Raw genomic sequence first — 17,791 nt, 5'->3', positions numbered from 1 at the left:
TGTGATAGCTTCATGGAGGTGGGACTGAGATTTATTTCTTTAATAAGAACCAGCAGGATCCCACTGTGAAATGTTTCTAGCAGTTTATGATTACAGACTCTGTTCCCCAAATTCTCTGGGTAGGGTTTGTAGCAAAAGAAGGATGTTGGTAAACAGAACTGGGACGAACTTCCCTGTCGTGGGGATTCAGTCTCCTATATGGACTATTTTTTTTGTGAGATTTTTTTCTTCAAAAGTAATCTTGAGCAACAAAGGTATCTGAGAATGGTTCTCTCAGAGCTTAATACAGCCTGACTATGAAGGGAAGTCTCAGCAGACAAAGACTGTAGGCCTTGAGATTTTTTTTGCGTTCCTCAAAAGATACCAGTCAGGAGAGCAGGAGCATGCACATTTGATCTTTCCTTCGTCATAGATGGTGTGAAAGCACAGACTGTGTTCTGTAGTTGCTGTCTGCTCTTGGCCAGCTGCTTTTGTCTTCCGTGACTGACACTGGGGACATGGCCATCAAGTGATCTGCCTGGGCTCTCCTCAAACAAGTGAAGTAGCAAAAGGCCACAGGTTTCTTTAACACCATGGTGAAATGTTTGGTTTGTTGCCATGCAAACTGAGGTTTTTCTTCCTGTCCCCATGGGACTGGCAGGATTGTCTCTACAGCTGTGATAAAACATCCTGCCTCTTTAACTACACTTTTTTCCCCTACCTTTACAGTTAGATAAGAGTTGCTTCTCCAAGGTTTGGACATGTAAGTCTGTGAGGAATATCTGTGGGAGTGGCTGAGATTTTCTTGTCAGAATCTGGTGCCTTTGTTTGGCACTTAACCAAAAGTTAAGGAAATAAAATATTGGGTTCCCTCTGGAATAAAACCCATCTTCTGTCCAGTCATGTGCACTCTGGATGATGCATTTACCCAGCACACTTTCTCTTTGTGTTGTATTTTGTCTTGTGCACCACAATTACTTCTGCTTTCTTTTGCAGGGGAAGGTCCAGAATATGGAGCCAGTGGGGAGGATGCCCTGAGTAGGATTCAAAGGCTGATGGCAGAAGGTGGCATGACTGCCGTGGTTCAGCGGGAGCAGAGTACCACCATGGCATCCATGGGCGGCTTTGGCAACAACATCATTGTGAGCCACCGGATCCACCGCAGCTCTCAGACTGGTGCCGAGTCCACTGGAGCTGAGGGCACATCAGCACAGCAGTCCACCTCACAGCAGCTGGCCACAGAGCTGGAGGGACGGATCCTGTCAGAGTCTGTGCAGCTGCCGGAGCAAGGCCTGAGCCTGCGGACAGCCCCTAGCACGAGTGAAGGACAAAGCGCTGGAGATCTGGACCTGCCAGAGCAGGCCCAGTCCTCCATGGACACCGAGGGACCAATTGAATACAGTGACCTAACTAATAATAACCATCTTCCTGACAGTACCAACTTCTATAGTAATGACAGCACCAGTGGGGAGTCGCGGAACAGGTAGAGATTGAGTTGTGTGTTGGTGCTACCCTTGTACTGCTCAGCAGAGACCTGTACCTCACAGCTGGCCAGGAGTTGGAAGACTAGGGACGTGTGGCTCTGACAGGATGCTGGTGGTTCAGAGGGCTTCTCTATCCTGGGTTGGGGGGAAAGGGATAAGAACTACAAGGGAAGCCGTGGGCAAAAAAGCATACTTAACTTCCAACATTCCCACTGCTGAAGAGTTAGCAGGAATACAAACCACACTGTCTGCACATCATGCAAATCTTGAAGCCCAGTGGCATCCTCTGAGTTCAGCCCTAACCCTCCAGTTTGGTGTGTCATCCTTTGTAAAGCTTCTTTCCTTTCCTGTTTCCAGCCCTTTTATGCCCAAGGAACTGATCAGTAGAGTGAAGAAAGGGAAGGGGGCCTGCAGCATCCTTCTGGAGACAGGCAGTACTGGGCAAACCCAGGTGTGATGCTCCAGCTCTGTTGCTGGAGTGGAGGAGTCTTCCAAGCCACAGTCCCTCTCCATAGCACAGCACTGCTCCCCCCACCAGGGTGTGGTGTTCTGAGACCAGTCCTGCCTATGCTGTGGTCTTTTCTGGGAAGAACTGGGCTTTGCCAAAACATGCATGGCTCATGATATGCTCACAGGAGGGGACCTTTCCTTTTTAGAGAGCTAGTTTAGTACTTGGCAGGAAACTAAGCAGAGCTGCTGTATAGATGGGTAGAGGGACAGAGGCTACTACTCTCTAGTCAGGATACAGTTCACACAAGGATGTTCTAAGCTGTGCCAATATTAACGTGAATGAGCCACCCCAGTGGTTTCATGGTGCCAGGACTGAGCTGAACCTGCCTGGGAGGGTGCAGGAAATGTCTTTCAGCTCCAGGCCAGGGTGTGAGGTATCGGTCTGTGATGTAAGGTGTTGCATGTGAAATCTTGACCTTGTACATGTAGTTTCTAGTGGAGAAGTCAAGGCTCTGATATTTTGTTTTTAGTCTCAAATGTGATTTTCCTTTTCGTTTGTAACTCTCCATCCCTAGCAGGCTTGTGGAGGAAGGACAGGGAGAGTGTGAGTGCTAACGAGGGAAACACCAAAGATCAATGTCATTAAAATATGACAAACCCTTGCTTGACCTCCTGTCTTCATTTGTGTGATGGTTGTCTCTGTGTTTGGCCTTGGGGATAGATACACCCAGCTCAGAAGCTCAAGCTAGCTTAAAAATGTCAGATGATGACCACCCTTTCCCAGGAGGAAAGCAGACTCAGCCTGTGAGTTGAAAGCCCAAAACTGGGAAACAGGGAGGAGCATTGGGAGTCTTGCTTGTCAGTCACCTTTTAACTAGTTTGCAGATGAGTAGGCACATCTCCAATTCCCATGGTTCACGTAGGGAGAAAGGAGTGTTTCACCTATCCAGCTTAAAAAGATATGTAGAGATGCAGCCCTACCTTGGGCAAGCAAAGAGTGGTCTGTCTTGCTGGCCTCTTGAAGCAGAAAAGGGGTGCAGCGTGTGGCTGTTCTGGTTAAAGGAACGCACACCCCACTGTTACCACTCTGTGGTGAGAGATGTTTCCACTGCTGCCTGAGCACCTGCCAGCAGCTGCTGTGCTCCTGCCCAGCTCCTCTAGATTCTGTGCTGCTAAGACATTATAATAAATAAGGCTATCATTAGGCAGCACTCAAGCTCCCAGTCAGAAGAGTCTGCTAGAGAACATTAAGCAAATCTTCTCTTAAATCACAGCCTGGAAATGAACCTTAAATCAAATCAGCTGCTGCCAGGCCTCATTGCGGAGTGTTAATGAGGCTCTAAAACCTGCCCTGAGCCAACCACATCCCTGATCTGACAGGGGAGCAGCCTGAAAAATGGGATTCCCTTGTGTGGCAAGGAAGGTTTCATGCATCCCTGTATTGCCTTAGTATGGAGCGGCCTGAGGATGTGCTGGCAGTTGGGAGCCAGAAGGGCTACGTCTCAGCTGAGAACTTGGGCAGACAGGGCAGTGCAGGTTTAGACAGAGCTGTTTACTGCTCTGCTTAAAAACAAACTAAAACAGACCCTGGAAAAAAAAGTGCTCCAGCTCAGTTGACAACTCTTCTTCCCTCTCCCTACATGATTCCTGGAAGAGTCTTGAGGCCCATTCTTGGTAGGTGGGTTGCAGAGCATTCATAGATGTCCATTTCCAGAGCCAAGCTACCTACAGAAAAATTTCCATCTTGGTTGGAGAAATGTCTTCTGGGCTATCTCACTCTGTGTTGGCAGACTTTCAAAGGCCTGGTGTGCACCGTTGCTGGGTGCTCTGGCTGTGCTGCTATGCAGAGGCCTGAAGCCTGCTCTGCTGAGGACTTCTCCTTGGTCCAGACCTGCCCCCATTGGAGACAGCGGCAGAACAGGTAGTGAGCTCCAGTGGGAGCAGGAGCAAACTGCAGTCACTGTCTTTGCATTGACTCAGGACGTCTCTGAAGCTCCAAAGCAGTTTTCTGTTCAAGACTTACAGGAGAGACTTCCTGGTGAGAGCAGGTAGCTTTGTAATTTCTCCTAACTCGCTTTGTAGCTCTTGGCCAAAGGCTGGTAACGGCTGCAGCCTGTGTTCCTACAGGCATTAAGCAGGAGCAGTGGGCAGGGTGGGTGCGGGGAGGCTTAATCTTCAGATACTGCCTTGGGCATGATTTGTAGATGATCTGCTGTGGCTACAGAACCAAGCAGGTGCTCTCAGTGGTGGTGGGCTTCTACATATAGAGAACACTGCTTTTCTTTTGAGTTTCAGGCCTAGAATCTGGCAAGCTCAGTTTGTCCCTGCCTGAGACCTAACAGCGGGAGGTGGATGGGTGGGAAGAGTGGGGGAAAAGAGAGAAACTTGAGCCCACTTATGCAATGTGTGCACACACCCTCCACCCCTAATGCAGTTTATTTCTTATGCCTTCCATGCCTCTTGGGGAACAAAAATCTTTCTCTGCAGGACTACCCTGCTCCAGCCCAGCAGTCTTCCTCTGTTGTTTCAGGCAGGGCTGATCTGACTGTACTCTTTAGCAACACCCCTGAATCTGCGTGATGACTTGAGGCCTGGAGCCCTGCACAGATCGGGAGGTGGTGGGATTGACCACGCCCAGGACAGTGCAGCAAAAGCACAAGGCTCCTTCCCCAAGCCTTACAACTCACCTGCTCACTGCAGTGTGACAACACAGTGCTGAGGCAAATGCTGTGCCAAAAGCAACATGGAAATTCAACAAGAGCTGCTTGAGGAAACCAAATCAGAGCTGTGCATACTTGCTGGCCCAATTTAGGAGGCAAAATGAGAGCTTTACTGCGTAGGAGCAGGAAATAATCTTAAAAACCGAAAGCTTTTCTCAGCCGTAGCCTGTCAGGAGCCTTTAAATGTGCTAACAAAATCCTGGGGAAAGGAGAAATATGGTGCAGAGAATTTTATTTAGCTTTCAAAAGGCTTTTGATAAAGTCCCTCACAAGAGGCTATTAAAGAAACTTAGACACCTCAAGGGTGAGGGATAGAGTCCTCCTGGAGACAGAAGCTGGTTGAGATGGGAATTGGAGTCAAAAGTAATGGCCCTTTCTTGGCATGGAACAAGGTTAACGGTGGGTTGGTTGGGTGCAGTAGGAGCCAGTGTTCTCTAAAAGCCCTAATGAGCTGAAAGAGGAGAGGAACAGCTGAACATACAAGAATATTTAGGTTAGCTAGGAAGAGAGAATGTGCCAGAAACCTGGGACAGTGGGAGGAGGTCGTCATTGGAGCTGCTGTGCTGCAAGGGGACTTTTGTATGAATCTTTCACCTACATGGGCACTGCTTGCAGCCAGTGAATGCTCCAGCATCCCTGGGCCTGGGACCCAACCTGCCTGGAGGGAGACCTGGGATCCCAGAGAGGGTTGCTGAAGCCCTGGCAGGTGGTACAGCATAGTGGTGATACTTGTCCCTATGAGTCCTGAGTTTTCTGCCCTCACTCGTTTGCTGGTTTATTGCTTCATTTCCAGTACCTCTGTTTGACTCCCCTGGAAGTCCAATGCTCTACCCACACGTGGCTGCTGAGGAGTGACCCTATAGCTCGGTGGTGCTCTGTGTGACCACCAGGTGCTGTGCTGGGCAGGAAGGAGAGGGCAGGGACCAGGTCACAGCTGGGTGCACAGGGAGTCTCTCTCTCCCAGTATTACTGATGCCAAAGCCAAGGCCCACAGCCAGTTCCTCCAGCCACTGCTCAGGCTGCTGGCTAGAGAGAGCAGCTGCCCTCTCTGCTCAGTCCCAATCTGTCAGAGAAGCTATTCTCCAACAGAAAAAGGCAAATTAATTAAAGTGTGCAGCATATGAGCCATCCACCACTAATTGGGATCTTGGTGTGCAGCACGTAAATGTCATGCCATTGCTACCTCTGCGTGGAGGGGGCCCTTGGCACATGAGGGGGCTGGGGGGCACTGCAGCCTTTCTTTTCCAGCTGCTGCTCTCTGGCAGCCAATTAATGCCAGCACCCCTCTCCCCTCATCCTCGGGCACAGAGGCCTCTCCCATCCCTACCCAGCTCTCTCCATGGTGGTGGGCGGGAGCCCCATTCAGCTGCTCTGTGCACTCCACTGAGTGCAGGGAATTGTTTCCCCACAGCATCTTGAACAGAAGCTCCTCTCATCTGTTCCCAGTGAGCTCCCTCAACTCCTCTTTGTTTTGCCTTTCAAGCAGTTGTTGCTGGCGTGTGGCACCAGTAGCAGCTGGTGGGGATCAAGTTGTCTTCCCCAGTATACTGGCCCTGGGCATCAGATCTCTTCCAGCCAGAAGCCAGTGCCACAAGGAGGAGGACACTGTGAGGCTTCCCCTCTGCCTCTCGTCTGAAAATCAATATGCTGTTGTTCAGCCTCCAAGCATCCATCTTCTGTGCCAGAGTCTTGCCCGCTGGTGTGAGCCAGGCTTCTCCAGCTCGGTGGTGCCACATGGGAGGGTCTGGTGGTCCCATGCAGTGGCTCCAATAACTCAGTGAGACAGGGAGGCTGTGAGCAATGGGAGATGTGAGTGCAGCAAATGCTGCCACTGGAAGAGGCAGCCAGACACCAAGGTCTCCAGGAGGAGCCGTTACTGAAACCGGACCACTGCTTGTATGGAGAGCTGCAGCTGGACTCTGCCACACCACTGAGCCTTTGCTTCAGCTGTGGTTTGCCAGACAGTGAGCTCCACACTGGCACGAGGATTTTGGCAGCTGCTGAGGTTTCTCTTTATGTCCTTGCATGCAGCCCTGCTCCAGTATGGCTGGTGGAGTTGAGCTCTGGAGTCCCTGCTCTTTCTAAGCTCAGGGAACACCTGAGGCTCCCTGACCCTTCACCTTTACCCTTTGACCTCCTAGCTCCAGCTTCACAGAGGCTGGGGTAAACAGCAGACACTGTGCAAAAACATGAGATCTTGTGGTAATTTAGGCTTGGTCCTTTCTGTTTCTTAGGCTCAGCTACGTGGCCCTTCCTGGAGTTCAGTGCTGGACCCCTGATACCATCGTAGCTATTAAAGCCTGTCCCTCAATCCCCAGTTCAATAATACAGTAATATCTTGATAGGATCAGGAGTTGGCTCTGCTGGCAGATGGGCTCCAGTCCCTCCTCTGGCACAGCATGTGGCACCTCCACCCCATGGCAGGGAAACTGCAAGAGTATTTGTTTTCACAGCAGACTTCAGCGGAGGGGGCAGTGAGCAAGTGGTGATTGCTGGCTGCTGACCAAGCACTGCTGAAAGCCACAGTCCTTTGCTGGGCTCTGTCACACTTTGCTGGTTGGTACCTAAGCCCAGCTTTTCTCCTGCTCCTGAGTCCTTGTAAAACCTCTCCAGGTCCATGTGGCTGTGGCTCTGCCCTTTTCCTGAGGGTCATTAGCCCTGGGTTTGCTCGATCCTGCCAGGCAGGGCCATACCCCACCCACCCCATGCCTGGGTAGGTGCCACAAACTCTTTCCCCATTGGCTGTAGGCAGAATTAGAAAAGACTCAGAGGGACCAATGAAGACCTACTGGCAGCCACTGGGGAGGCTGATATTAAAACATTTAAGTGCTACAGCACTACAGAGGGTTGCACTTATCTGTCTGCCCACTGCAGAAGTTCCCATGGAAGCCCTGCCAGCAGCCCTCTGCTAGTCACCTACCTCAAAGCTAACGCTAATTAAAACAATTATTTAGGGAGGAACTGGGACTGGTCCTGCTACATTGCTGAGGGGTAGACAAGCACAGCCATGGAACAGCAGCTTTAGGGCTCTGGTACCTAGTGTGACAGGCAAGAGCAAGTGGCACTGAAAAGGACAAGGTTTTTTAATGCACAGAGAGCACTTGGGCCCTGGGTCACAGTCAAGGAGGAGGAGGAGAGCTGAGCACACAAAGCAGCAGTAACCTAGCACAAGATGCTGCCCTGCACCCAGCCTTTCCCACCCTGCTCCATGTTCTGTGGCTCGCTCAAAGGGTGGGAGTAAGGATCTTTCTCCATGAAGACTTTATTTCAGTGTCATGCAAGCTCCACTGGCTCTTGGTTGCAGGGCTGGGGCTGCTCCCCACAGAGCTGCTGCCCCAGGCTGAGTGGTTGGCAGTGCTCAGGGTGCAGTGACCCAGCAGAAGCCTGGAGATGGGTTTGCTCCAGAGGCGCTGAGGATGGCTAAACCCAGCATTGTTTCTTTGATGAGATCTCAGATTTGGTTGACAAAGGTAGCTGTGTCAGCATAATATGCTTAGGCTCCTGTGTGGTATTTGACATAATACTTCTTGACAGCCTGATCGGAAATTAGCCCTATACAGTACTCTGTGGGTTTAATGCATCTAAGTGCAATGCCTTAGTGTATGTTTGGGGAGGCAGAATGTAGGTCGCAGCAGTGAGACAGGGCTGCACGCCATAGGCAGCAGGCGAAAGTCAAGGGGGCTGAGGTCCCAGGGGGAACCACAACACTGGTGGGTCCTGTCCTGCAGAGGGATTGAGCTCATTGCCTAAGAAGTTTCTTTGGAAATCAAACTTGGGGTATAACTTGCTATAACCCCCCCCCCCCAGGACTTCAAAATGCCACAAAAGAGGCAGCTTGGGGACACCAGCAGTCAGAAGACCACCAGTGAGTGGAATTCCCATCCAGATCCCACGTGCTGCTCCCTCCTTGATGCTGTTTTGGCTTGCATTTTCTCCCCTCAGTCCCTCATTGCGGGGTTCAACAGGATGGGGCATTTCCTTCCCCCTGGATTTCTCCAGGCTCATGTACTCTGTTTCCTTCCCTGCCCTTTGGCTCTTACTCCTGCCTGTATGATTTTCTCTAGCAACTATCTCCTGCCTTTTTTTTCTCCCCCTCTGGAGCGTTATTTATCTTATGCTCATCAGTGAGCATGGCTTTCCCTCCTAGGAGCACTGCTTCCCACACAGTTAATGGGACTGATGGGAGCGGGGCGGTCTGGATGCTTGCCAGGACTCATATCCATCCCCAGGGACACCCCATGGTGGTGCAGCTTCATGAGCTTGTCTGGCCAAGATCATATGCAGGCTGTGAGTGCCCACATCCTGCCCACACCACTGGGAGGGGCTGGCCGTCTGAAGTGCTGCCCTTGGGCAGACCCACCCTGCTTGGATCCACCCTGGTGCTGCCAGCCCCAGCCCCCCTGGCTGCACAAATATTAGCTTAAGGAATAGCTAACAGCCGTGAAACTGCTGAGGTTCCTCCCACCTCAGCAGCCCTTGCTCTGTCTTCATCAAGGCTGCCTGATTCAAGGCCGTCCAGATGGCCTAATGTACCTCATCAAAGTACAATTTGTATCGCAGTGCACAGCTATTTAAAACATCCCAGCTTCGGGGCTGGTGGTAACACTTTGGCCTGTGACACATCTGCTTCAATCCATTGGGGAGGTGATGGATGGAGGGACTGCGCTCTGGAGCCCACTGTGGGAAGGCTGGCCCAGCACGTGGCCTGAGAACGGACCAGGGGTGGCTTTTCTATGGTACCTGTGGGCTGGTGCTGGTTGGGTCTCCCCAAGGGGTTGGCAACTACTGACATAGGGATGGTTGCAGGTGCAACAGGTCCTGTCCTTTGGGAAACAGGTGGAAAAACCCTTTGAGCCTGGCAGGAGCACGAGGTCTGTCTCACCAGCTGCCCTGTGAGACTTGCAGCCTCGCAGGTTTGGCGCCGACCCTTTGCAGCCCCAAGGGGTTGTTCCTCCCTGCTGGCATCTTCAGCTCTTTGAGGGGATTTTGTTAAGCACTGTTTTGCTTCGTCCTGCGCTCTCTGGACAGGCTCTGTGTTCTGCAAGGGTCCTCCTGCATCATTGGTCACAAGGCTGATGTGCTCCTGGCCCATGACCAAGTGCTCATCAGAGCACATACCCCTGTGAAGAAAATTTGTTGCTCTCAGTCAGGTAGCTCTGAAAATCTATGAATATAGATTTTACCCATTTTCCCGTAGCAAGAGGGGAACCTAGTTGTTTTTTTGCTGTGTTATGGGAGTGCCGGCTGTTCCACTTGCCATCAGTACTGAGGGATGCTGGCATACTGAGAGCTGGGGGAGAGCAGCACTGGCGTGAGCAACTACCCAGGCAGGGAGACTGGAGGTGTTGGATAAGGGTGGATCAACCAAGTAGCTGCATGGATCAGCAGCTGGAAAAGGTACCAGAGCGTGGCGAGAGGAGGGCTGTGATATGGGGTCTGAAGACCCCCCCTTCTGTAGTGACCTCAGTCAGGTCTCACCTAAACGACAGTGGCTGTTAACACTCCCTCTCCAGCGAGGCAGTTGGAAGCACTTGCTCTCTGGAGGTGTTGGCAACTCCTCTCTTCACATTCCAGGTTTCAAGACCATGTACCCACTCTCCCTTTGGAAGGGGCTTGTGATCCCTGACTGCATCTGGCTGGGCTCTGACTTTGCTTGGCTGCCTAGACTTATCCCTATCTGCAGCTCCATCCTCCAGCTGAATCACCCAGGGGCTGGAAATTAACTCCCATCACAGGCTCATTTTCATTAATAAAAACACCAGGCTGGGCTGAGATTTTTATTTATTTTGCTGATGTGATTACCTGCCTCCCACCCGTGGCTCCCTCAGCCCCTGCCTGGTGGGGAGGGGAATGTTCCATGTGGGTTAATGGGCTCCCACAGGCACCTTTGCTCTATGCCATGCACAAAATTCCCAAAGCTCCATGATCCCCATCCTAGACAGCTTTTCAGCCAGACCACGCTCTAGCTGCTGGGAAGAGAAACTGCAGCGCTGCACTGGAGCAACCCCTCTGCCACAAGAGAGGGTCTCAGCACCAGGTCCCCAGGAAGAAGCATTTTGCCTCCTGCCCTGCCAGGCTTGCCAGCCAAATCACCATCTGGGGCTGGCCTGGGGCCTGTGCCAGGGTGGAGCAGCAGCAGGCTTGGCTGCAGAGAGGAGGATGAGGGCTGTGCATGCGTGTGTGTGCACACGTGTGTGCGTGTGCCAGGGAGCGTCCGTGGAGGGGAGAGGACTGCAGCATGGAAGGATGGATGGACAGAGCTGGGCTGGCAGCCTCCTGCCCTCTTCCTCTTGCGCTCTCTGACCTGAAAAACCTTATTTAAACAAATTATGCAGTCACTGGGAATTAAGGGAAGGGATCAATGCCAAAACAGAGGCTGCTCATTTCCAACTTCCCCACATCCTCCAGGTTTTTCTGTGTGTCCTCTCCCCTTCTCCTGAGGCTTCTCTTCCTCCCAGTGAAATCATTGGAGGGATGGGGACCTGCCTGGCTGGAGACTTGAGTCCCTTCTCCTTTGGTGTGCGCTGGCTCATTTAGACTTTTAAGTCCCATTGTGGGAGTTCATGACCTCCTGCTTTCATCTTCCCCAGGGTCCCCAGCTGTGGGGTGAGTGGTCCCATGGCTGTGCCTTGCAGGTGGCCTGGGCCCTGCTGCCCTCATGTTCTGCAGCAGCCTCCTGCTCGCCTCCCAATTCCCTGGCAGACACAGTAGTGAGATTATCGTAATGATGTCGGACAAGGCAGTATCGGGAATTATGCTGATAAATCTAAACAGACAGCTTACAGAAAAAAAAAAAAAAAAAAAAACGAAACAAAACAACCACAACTGAACCCAGGCCTGTAATTTAATACAGGGTTATTAGCCTGGCCATCAGAGAACAGAGCTCTTGTATCCTGCATTCTCCAGTCTCCTCCATCCCTGACTCTGCCTTGAGAAATGGCCTCTTGCCATAACAAAAGACTTCAGCCAGCTTTTTGGCTTGGCTTTGGCTAGTGGAGTCTCCTTGGTGAGTGCTGGGGCTGGGTGGGGTGTACAGAGCCTGGGAGGAGTGGAAGACGCCAGTGGCAGCAGGCTTCATCCCTGCAGTGCACAAAAGCTCGGTACCCATCACCAGCCCATGTTGAGCTCTTCTTCCCAGGGTAAATTTCAGTGGAGAGAGACAGAGAAGCCAGAGTGAGAGGAGGGGTAGCCTCACATGCAGGAGGTGTGCATGCTGGGACACTGCCCAACAGCACTCTTGATGCCCATGGGATGAAGGCAAATAACTGTCAGCGTTGTCGCTGCCCCAAGGCAGCCCCAAGGCAGGGCCAGGTCCCTGCCAGGTGCAGGGAGGTGCAGGGCAGGGGCAGCATCTGTCTTGGGAAGGGAAGGATCTACTTTGTTCTGCCTGTGTTAAACGCTTTCTTGATGAAGCAATTGCTGACTGATTTTTACCTGCTATGGATTTTGCACACTTGCTGTGTTCCTCCTGGTTTCCTTCCCCGTGAAGGACACCGTAGGTAGCATTAACATCGGTGGGGGCTCTATGTAAGGTAAATATGTCTGTGGGGAGCATAAGTCCAAATGAGGATCTGAGCTGAGCTGCCTGGAGTGAGACACACACACACATAGAGCTCTTTGTCCCCCAGCAGTGCCAGCAATTACCTCAAACCCAGGGAAATGCACTTTTTTAAAGCAGGGAGTGCATTTAAAGCAGATATTTATTAGACTGCATGTGTATTAGAAGGCAGGCTCCGCCAAGCTGCTCAGTGAATTAAATCTGATGGCAGAGTGATTGCGCTGCAGGGCTGCCCTCTCTCTGCCCCTGCAGTGGAGAAGCCTGGGGGCCTGCAGGGAAACCCCCCGAGAGACTCGGACTTGCTTCACTGCCCCAGTGCGGGGAGGCTGGCAAGCGACAGGGCAGTGCCTGTGTGGGGCTGGGGCTTGTCTCCTCATTTGGGATGAATTTCTTCTCGAGTGAGTGGCTACATGTACCAAAGGTGGTCCCAGCTCCATGGAGGCTTGCCAAGGCTAGAGGATCCAACACTTGCAGTCCAGGGATCCGTGTCTCCTGTGGCCATCCTCTCCCTGCTCTGCAACAGTCACTGGCACCTTCTGCAGAAACCACCAGCTTTGAGAAGTGGTATGGACCAATCTCCTGAGCTGGAAGGTGTCAACAGGGCAGCTGAGCCCCAAAGTCTTTGGAGGGGAAGCAGCAGCAGCTGGGCTCTTGCACTGGTCACTGGGGACCCTGTGACACGCCGGGGAGGAAGGCTGAGCACTCTCAACTGCCAACAAGGAAGCTGCCGTGTGGGTAAGCACGTGGATTAGTGAATTCATGAATTAATGAAGTGGTGAATTAGAAAATTAACCAATTAGACTAATCTTTTAAAGGGGCTTGATCCCCTGGTTGCTTTGTCCCTGATGGCTGGGCAGCAAGCTGTGTGGGACAGCGCCTGGAAGAGGGTCCTGTGGAGCACACAGCTGGCTGCCAGCAGCAGGAAACTGCAGGCAGGCACGGGGTTCCCTGCACACCGCCTGGCTCTGTAGGCCAGACCCAGCCCACGGGCACAGTGGTCACGAGGGAGATGTGCTTTCTTCTGTGGTGCGTGGGAAATGGCAGGGGAACAGTGCAAGCTTACCTTCCCACTCTTTTTTCCATTTTTCCTCCTTTTTTTCCCCTTCTTTTTTTCTGTGTCTCTTTTTTTTCTTTTTTTTTTTTTTTTTTCTTTTTTTTTTTTTTTTTTTTTTTGATAATAGGTATAAGTGATTCAGAAGCACTTTCCCCCTTCCATTATTGAGAAAGCAAATAAGAGTTGCAAGAGTGGGGACTGCAACAAAACAATTATATTGAAGTATTTGAAGTCGTGCTTATATGGCAAATGTGACAAAACTGAGCGCACCCTTAAAATAGCAACAGCAATCTTTTAAAACACAAAAAGCAGATGATTATTGACTGAAGAGATTGCAGTGCACCAGGCTGGGTGCAGGCTGTTGTGTTTAACTCTCTCCAGAGGTGCCGCAGCAGGCATGGGCTGTGCCTGCCCTCCTGCTTTGATGAGCTCCAGCAATTGGCAGTTCCCAACAAACAGCTTTCCAAGGGCTAGCATCAGGTCTGTTTTGCCTGCCATATCCCCTCGCTTGATTGAAGTCACTGATATTCGGGGTCAAGCTGAGAGCACAAGTGTCTGGTGCTCCCACTGGTATTTCAAGGATGCTCATGGGCTCATGGACTGTTGTGAATTTCACATTTGTGGACCAGTCAGGTGTGGGAGGATGGCTTTCTGTATTAGCCACAACTATTTTTCATGCATACCTGGCTTCCCTGCATGGGCCAAAGTGGCCATACCCTGCTTTCCTGGCTGTGCCCTGCCAGGGACCCCAGGGTGAGCGGGAGCTGCTTGTGCCCCTGTCACCCAGCCACTGGGGCCACACCTGCTGCATGGCTAAACATAGTCACCCTCTCCCCTGGAGCTGTGGCTCTGGCATCCTTCACTGGTGCTAAAAATGACATTTTTCAAATAATGAAAGAATCTTTCATTACCCTGTCTCTGCAAGCAGCCCGGGAGGCTGGGAAACAGCTGAGCACTAAGTGATGTGCCTAATGTGAGTTCAGCATTGGTATTTTGTTCCTCTCCCTCCAGTTAGGGCATGACATGAAGCATGGGAAGATGTGGCTGTGGATGACTCCTGGGGGCCTGGCTGAGGCAGCAGACCATGGCTGGGTGCCTTCAGTCACCTCCTCTCTCAGGAAGGCTGCAGCTGCCCTGCTCCTCCCTGAGACTGCAAATCCTCCCGCCCTGCTGCCCCACAGCATTGATTGCTCCCTTCAGTGAGGTTTTGTCCCAGCATAGTTTGGGATCTGGCTCACCTCGAACCCATGAGTGACTGCTCTCCTGCAGAGCTCATGTCCTGGACACTCGTGGGGCCAAATGCACCTGATGCTGCCCTGGAGACAGCTGGAAAGAGGGGGAAAGGCTGTCTCCCTGAGGATGGTGCTTGATGGGGAAGAGGGTTTGTGCACACCACATCCTGTGCCTCCTCAGCTGGGAGAATAGCTGTGGGGGGTTCCAGGCAAATGTGGCCTGGGGGTGATATTTATTTCAGACCTTTTGGGCTGTCCCAAACCCCTTTACAAATGTGCTCTCCCATGCCCTTAGGCAAACTATTAGGAGAGAAGCACATGAACACCAGGTGCTGTCCTCTCTCTTCTGTCTCCCACAGGGATGATGCTGGCCCAGGGCAATGATCCATGGGCTGTGTTTCACCCCCCAGTGCACACAGGGCAAGAGCCCACCCCCAGGTGGCATCGCCCAGTCGCCTGCAGCCCTGGGCACAGGCACTGGCATTTAGACAGCTCTGTCCTGCCAGGCAATGCCAGCTCCGTGCCGGTGAGCAAAGAGAGTGCATGTCCAGGGGCTCGTCCTCCCGTGCTGTGTCTCCTCGCTTGGCCAAGAGCAGGCAGAGCCGCTGCGCCTGCTCCCTCTGTGACACTTTACTATCCTCACCGGCTGCTCAGTGAAGCCTTTGCACCCATTTCCCTCGGCAGTGATGCTCCGAAGGGCTGAGCTTTCTCACTGTCATTGGCTGCTTTCTCTCTCTGACTCTCCCTTTCTGAGTTGGGTTTGTTTTTGAGCTGATAGATGGATTAGCGTTTATCACCAGGCTGACTACCAGAGGGCTATTAAGAGTGATTTGCAATGTAAATACTTTCATCATCAACCACATTTTCTTTAGACTAGGGTTGACTTTTATGAATATTAAAGCCATGTAGATGGATTCAGCAAGTTTGTGGGAGTAAGTCTGTCGGAGGGAGGAGGACTGGCTGCCTGCATTGTGCTGGGAGAGGCAATCTGGATCCACCTGAGGGCAAAGGGAGGGAAGTGGAGCATGAAAGGGTGTGTGAGGTAGAAAGAAAACCTCAGCGCCTTGAAGAGGGACAGAAAGAAAGGAGGGGGAGCAAGCCAGCATATACAGGAGTGCATCTCTCTATGAGCAGGATGGCAGGACAGACTTGGGCTGGGTGTTTTTGCTGGAGACTGGCAGGGACTGTAAGGCTAGGGGAGCACTGGTGGAGGAAGGGGGAGGCCTGGCCAAAACTGATGGTGAGCAGGCTTGTCCCCGGCAGCATGCAGTGCCGTAGGCATGTGTATGAAAAAGGACATGCCCCATGTGCTGCAGGGATGGATGAGAACTGCCTCTTTACCTGCAGAGTCTCTGCCATGAGCATTGGGCTGCAGGACCAGGGGCAAATCAACTAAGTCCCCCAGCAGCCACAGGCTGGCATCAGCTGGTGTGCCAGGAGCCAGTGCTGGCTGCTGCCGAGGCTGCTGCATGTGTGAGCACAGTTACTGGGAATCTGCCAGGGATAATGGGTGGATGTTCCTGGGCTTGTGAGGGAAGACAGAGTAAAAGATCTGTAACTGCCTTTCCTTCTCTTCAAACATATCCATCTCCTGAGCACCAGCTCAGTGGATTACCCACTGCCTTAAGATGGCTATGGATGGAAACTGCTGCAAGCCAAGGTGGAGCATTAATATGGTCATTTGCCAGTGGCCTCTGCACTTCTCACTTCAGAGACAGAGGTGAGAGGAGTGGCTTTGTCTCTTTCTAGGTGTTTGATATGTTTTGATGCAAGGGCAATTTTTGATATTGGGGAGCGTGATAAAGCATTGTCAACTGATAATGGAAAAGTAACAATTGCTAATTAGACATCAGGCACAGCACAACATGGTTAAAACAAAACAAAACAAAACAGAAAAAAATAACAAGGAAGCCATCCAAAAAGAGAGGCTGGAAATATGGAAATACAGTGATGAAAAAAAATGAGAGATGTGCAGTTAAATGAAAAATGACCTGCTCCAGGAGTATCCCAGGTCTTTACAAGATGATGGGTGCTAGGTTTTACTCCCCCAGACCAACCTGTGTCAGTCAAGCAGGATGGCAGGAGTCTCAGACTGTCACAGGTCTTAATCCCAAAAGAGAGTAAGGGAGGCCCTTAATTTGCTTGAGCCATTGAACATGAAGTCAGGTTTGGCTTCTTTCATGGAGAAACCCACCTCACAGCCTGTCACAATGTGTTTGGAGCTGGGGTCAGATTCTGAAGTGGATTTACTGTTTTTAGTGACCAGTGCCATCATGACCTAAGAAAGAAGATGATGTCACTTCGGTGACAAGAGGGGCTGGTGAAACTTGCTGGCAGCCCACAGGCAGGGAATGTGTGAATATGTCAAACCAAGAGAAACAAGTGAGTGCTGTCTTTAATTGGAATATGTATGGGGAGTTTGGGCTTTCAGAAACTCTACTTTTGCCTAATGAGTGCATAAAGCTAGGCTAAGAGTTAGAAGTTGAAAAGTTTTGTGTCCAATTTGGTTACACATTTTTATGTCTGTGACTAATCAGCTTTGGAAGAAGACTTCTAGCTGTTCATTACAGTCTTTTGTCTATCTATGGGGAGTTGTAGTTTGAAACAAGAGTCCAATCAAATAATGCAACTCCAGTGCAATCAAATTGTCTTAGAAGCAGATATTTCCTCAGTCTGATGAGTTCACCCAGACAAAGGTTTATTCACATTAACTTTTTTGAGGGGGAAAGAAGGAGGAGGAGAGGGTGGTATTTATTTGAGGTCAGGGCTTTGGGGCAAAGTAAGAGACTCAAATTAACTGGTTGTAGTCTTTGACAGGTTTTGGTCAGTGACTGCAAAAAAAGCGTGGGCAGATGTTAAGCTGAAAAAAGTCAGCAAAGCCTCATTGTACTCGGTACAATTGCATGGTTCCACACCAGCTAACACTGGGAAAACTTTGTCTTCTTACTCCTCAAAGAAGGCAGGAAAGAAAATTAATACCAGCTGACTGAATTCACTAAAGCAATGCCAGAATGTGGCTTTGGGTGACCAAAGTAAAGGTGGTGTATGTGCCTCGCTGCTGTGGCAGGGGCCTCTTGGTGTGCAAAGGCAGCAGCAGATCCAAGGGCCAAAGGCTTTAATGTTTTCAAGGGTGCAGAGAAGCACCCAGAGTTGGAGATGTGTCATCAGAGAAAATCGTCTGAATTATCTTAACAATGTTCTCTCTGCTGGAATTCAGAAATGTGTCTTCCTCTTCAAGAAGAAGATACCATTTTGCAGGATGTAGGGAAGAGAGAGATCCAATCTGTGAACTGGGCACATCTGGCTAAAACTTT

General features: G+C 51.1%; 1 protein-coding gene across 4 annotated transcripts in view; it reads left to right on the top strand.

The window, feature by feature from the left end:
- AMBRA1 (autophagy and beclin 1 regulator 1) overlaps window positions 1-2,575 on the top strand; it is a 131,182-nt gene extending 128,607 nt beyond the window's left edge. For all 4 annotated transcript variants that reach the window (XM_050336795.1, XM_050336794.1, XM_050336796.1 and 1 more), the window contains one exon: window positions 976-2,575. In XM_050336795.1, the coding sequence (XP_050192752.1) occupies window positions 976-1,466 (491 nt within the window). In that variant the 3' untranslated portion in view covers window positions 1,467-2,575. The remainder of the gene's footprint in view (window positions 1-975) is intronic.
- Window positions 2,576-17,791: the final 15,216 nt, after the last annotated feature.

This window comes from Myiozetetes cayanensis, unplaced genomic scaffold, assembly GCF_022539395.1.
Source record: "Myiozetetes cayanensis isolate MyiCay16 unplaced genomic scaffold, myiCay2020 scf6-25, whole genome shotgun sequence".
In the NCBI taxonomy this organism is placed as follows: Eukaryota; Metazoa; Chordata; class Aves; order Passeriformes; family Tyrannidae; genus Myiozetetes; species Myiozetetes cayanensis.
The sequence above is the reverse complement of the archived record's forward strand: the minus strand, read 5'-3'. Positions and strand labels throughout refer to the sequence as shown.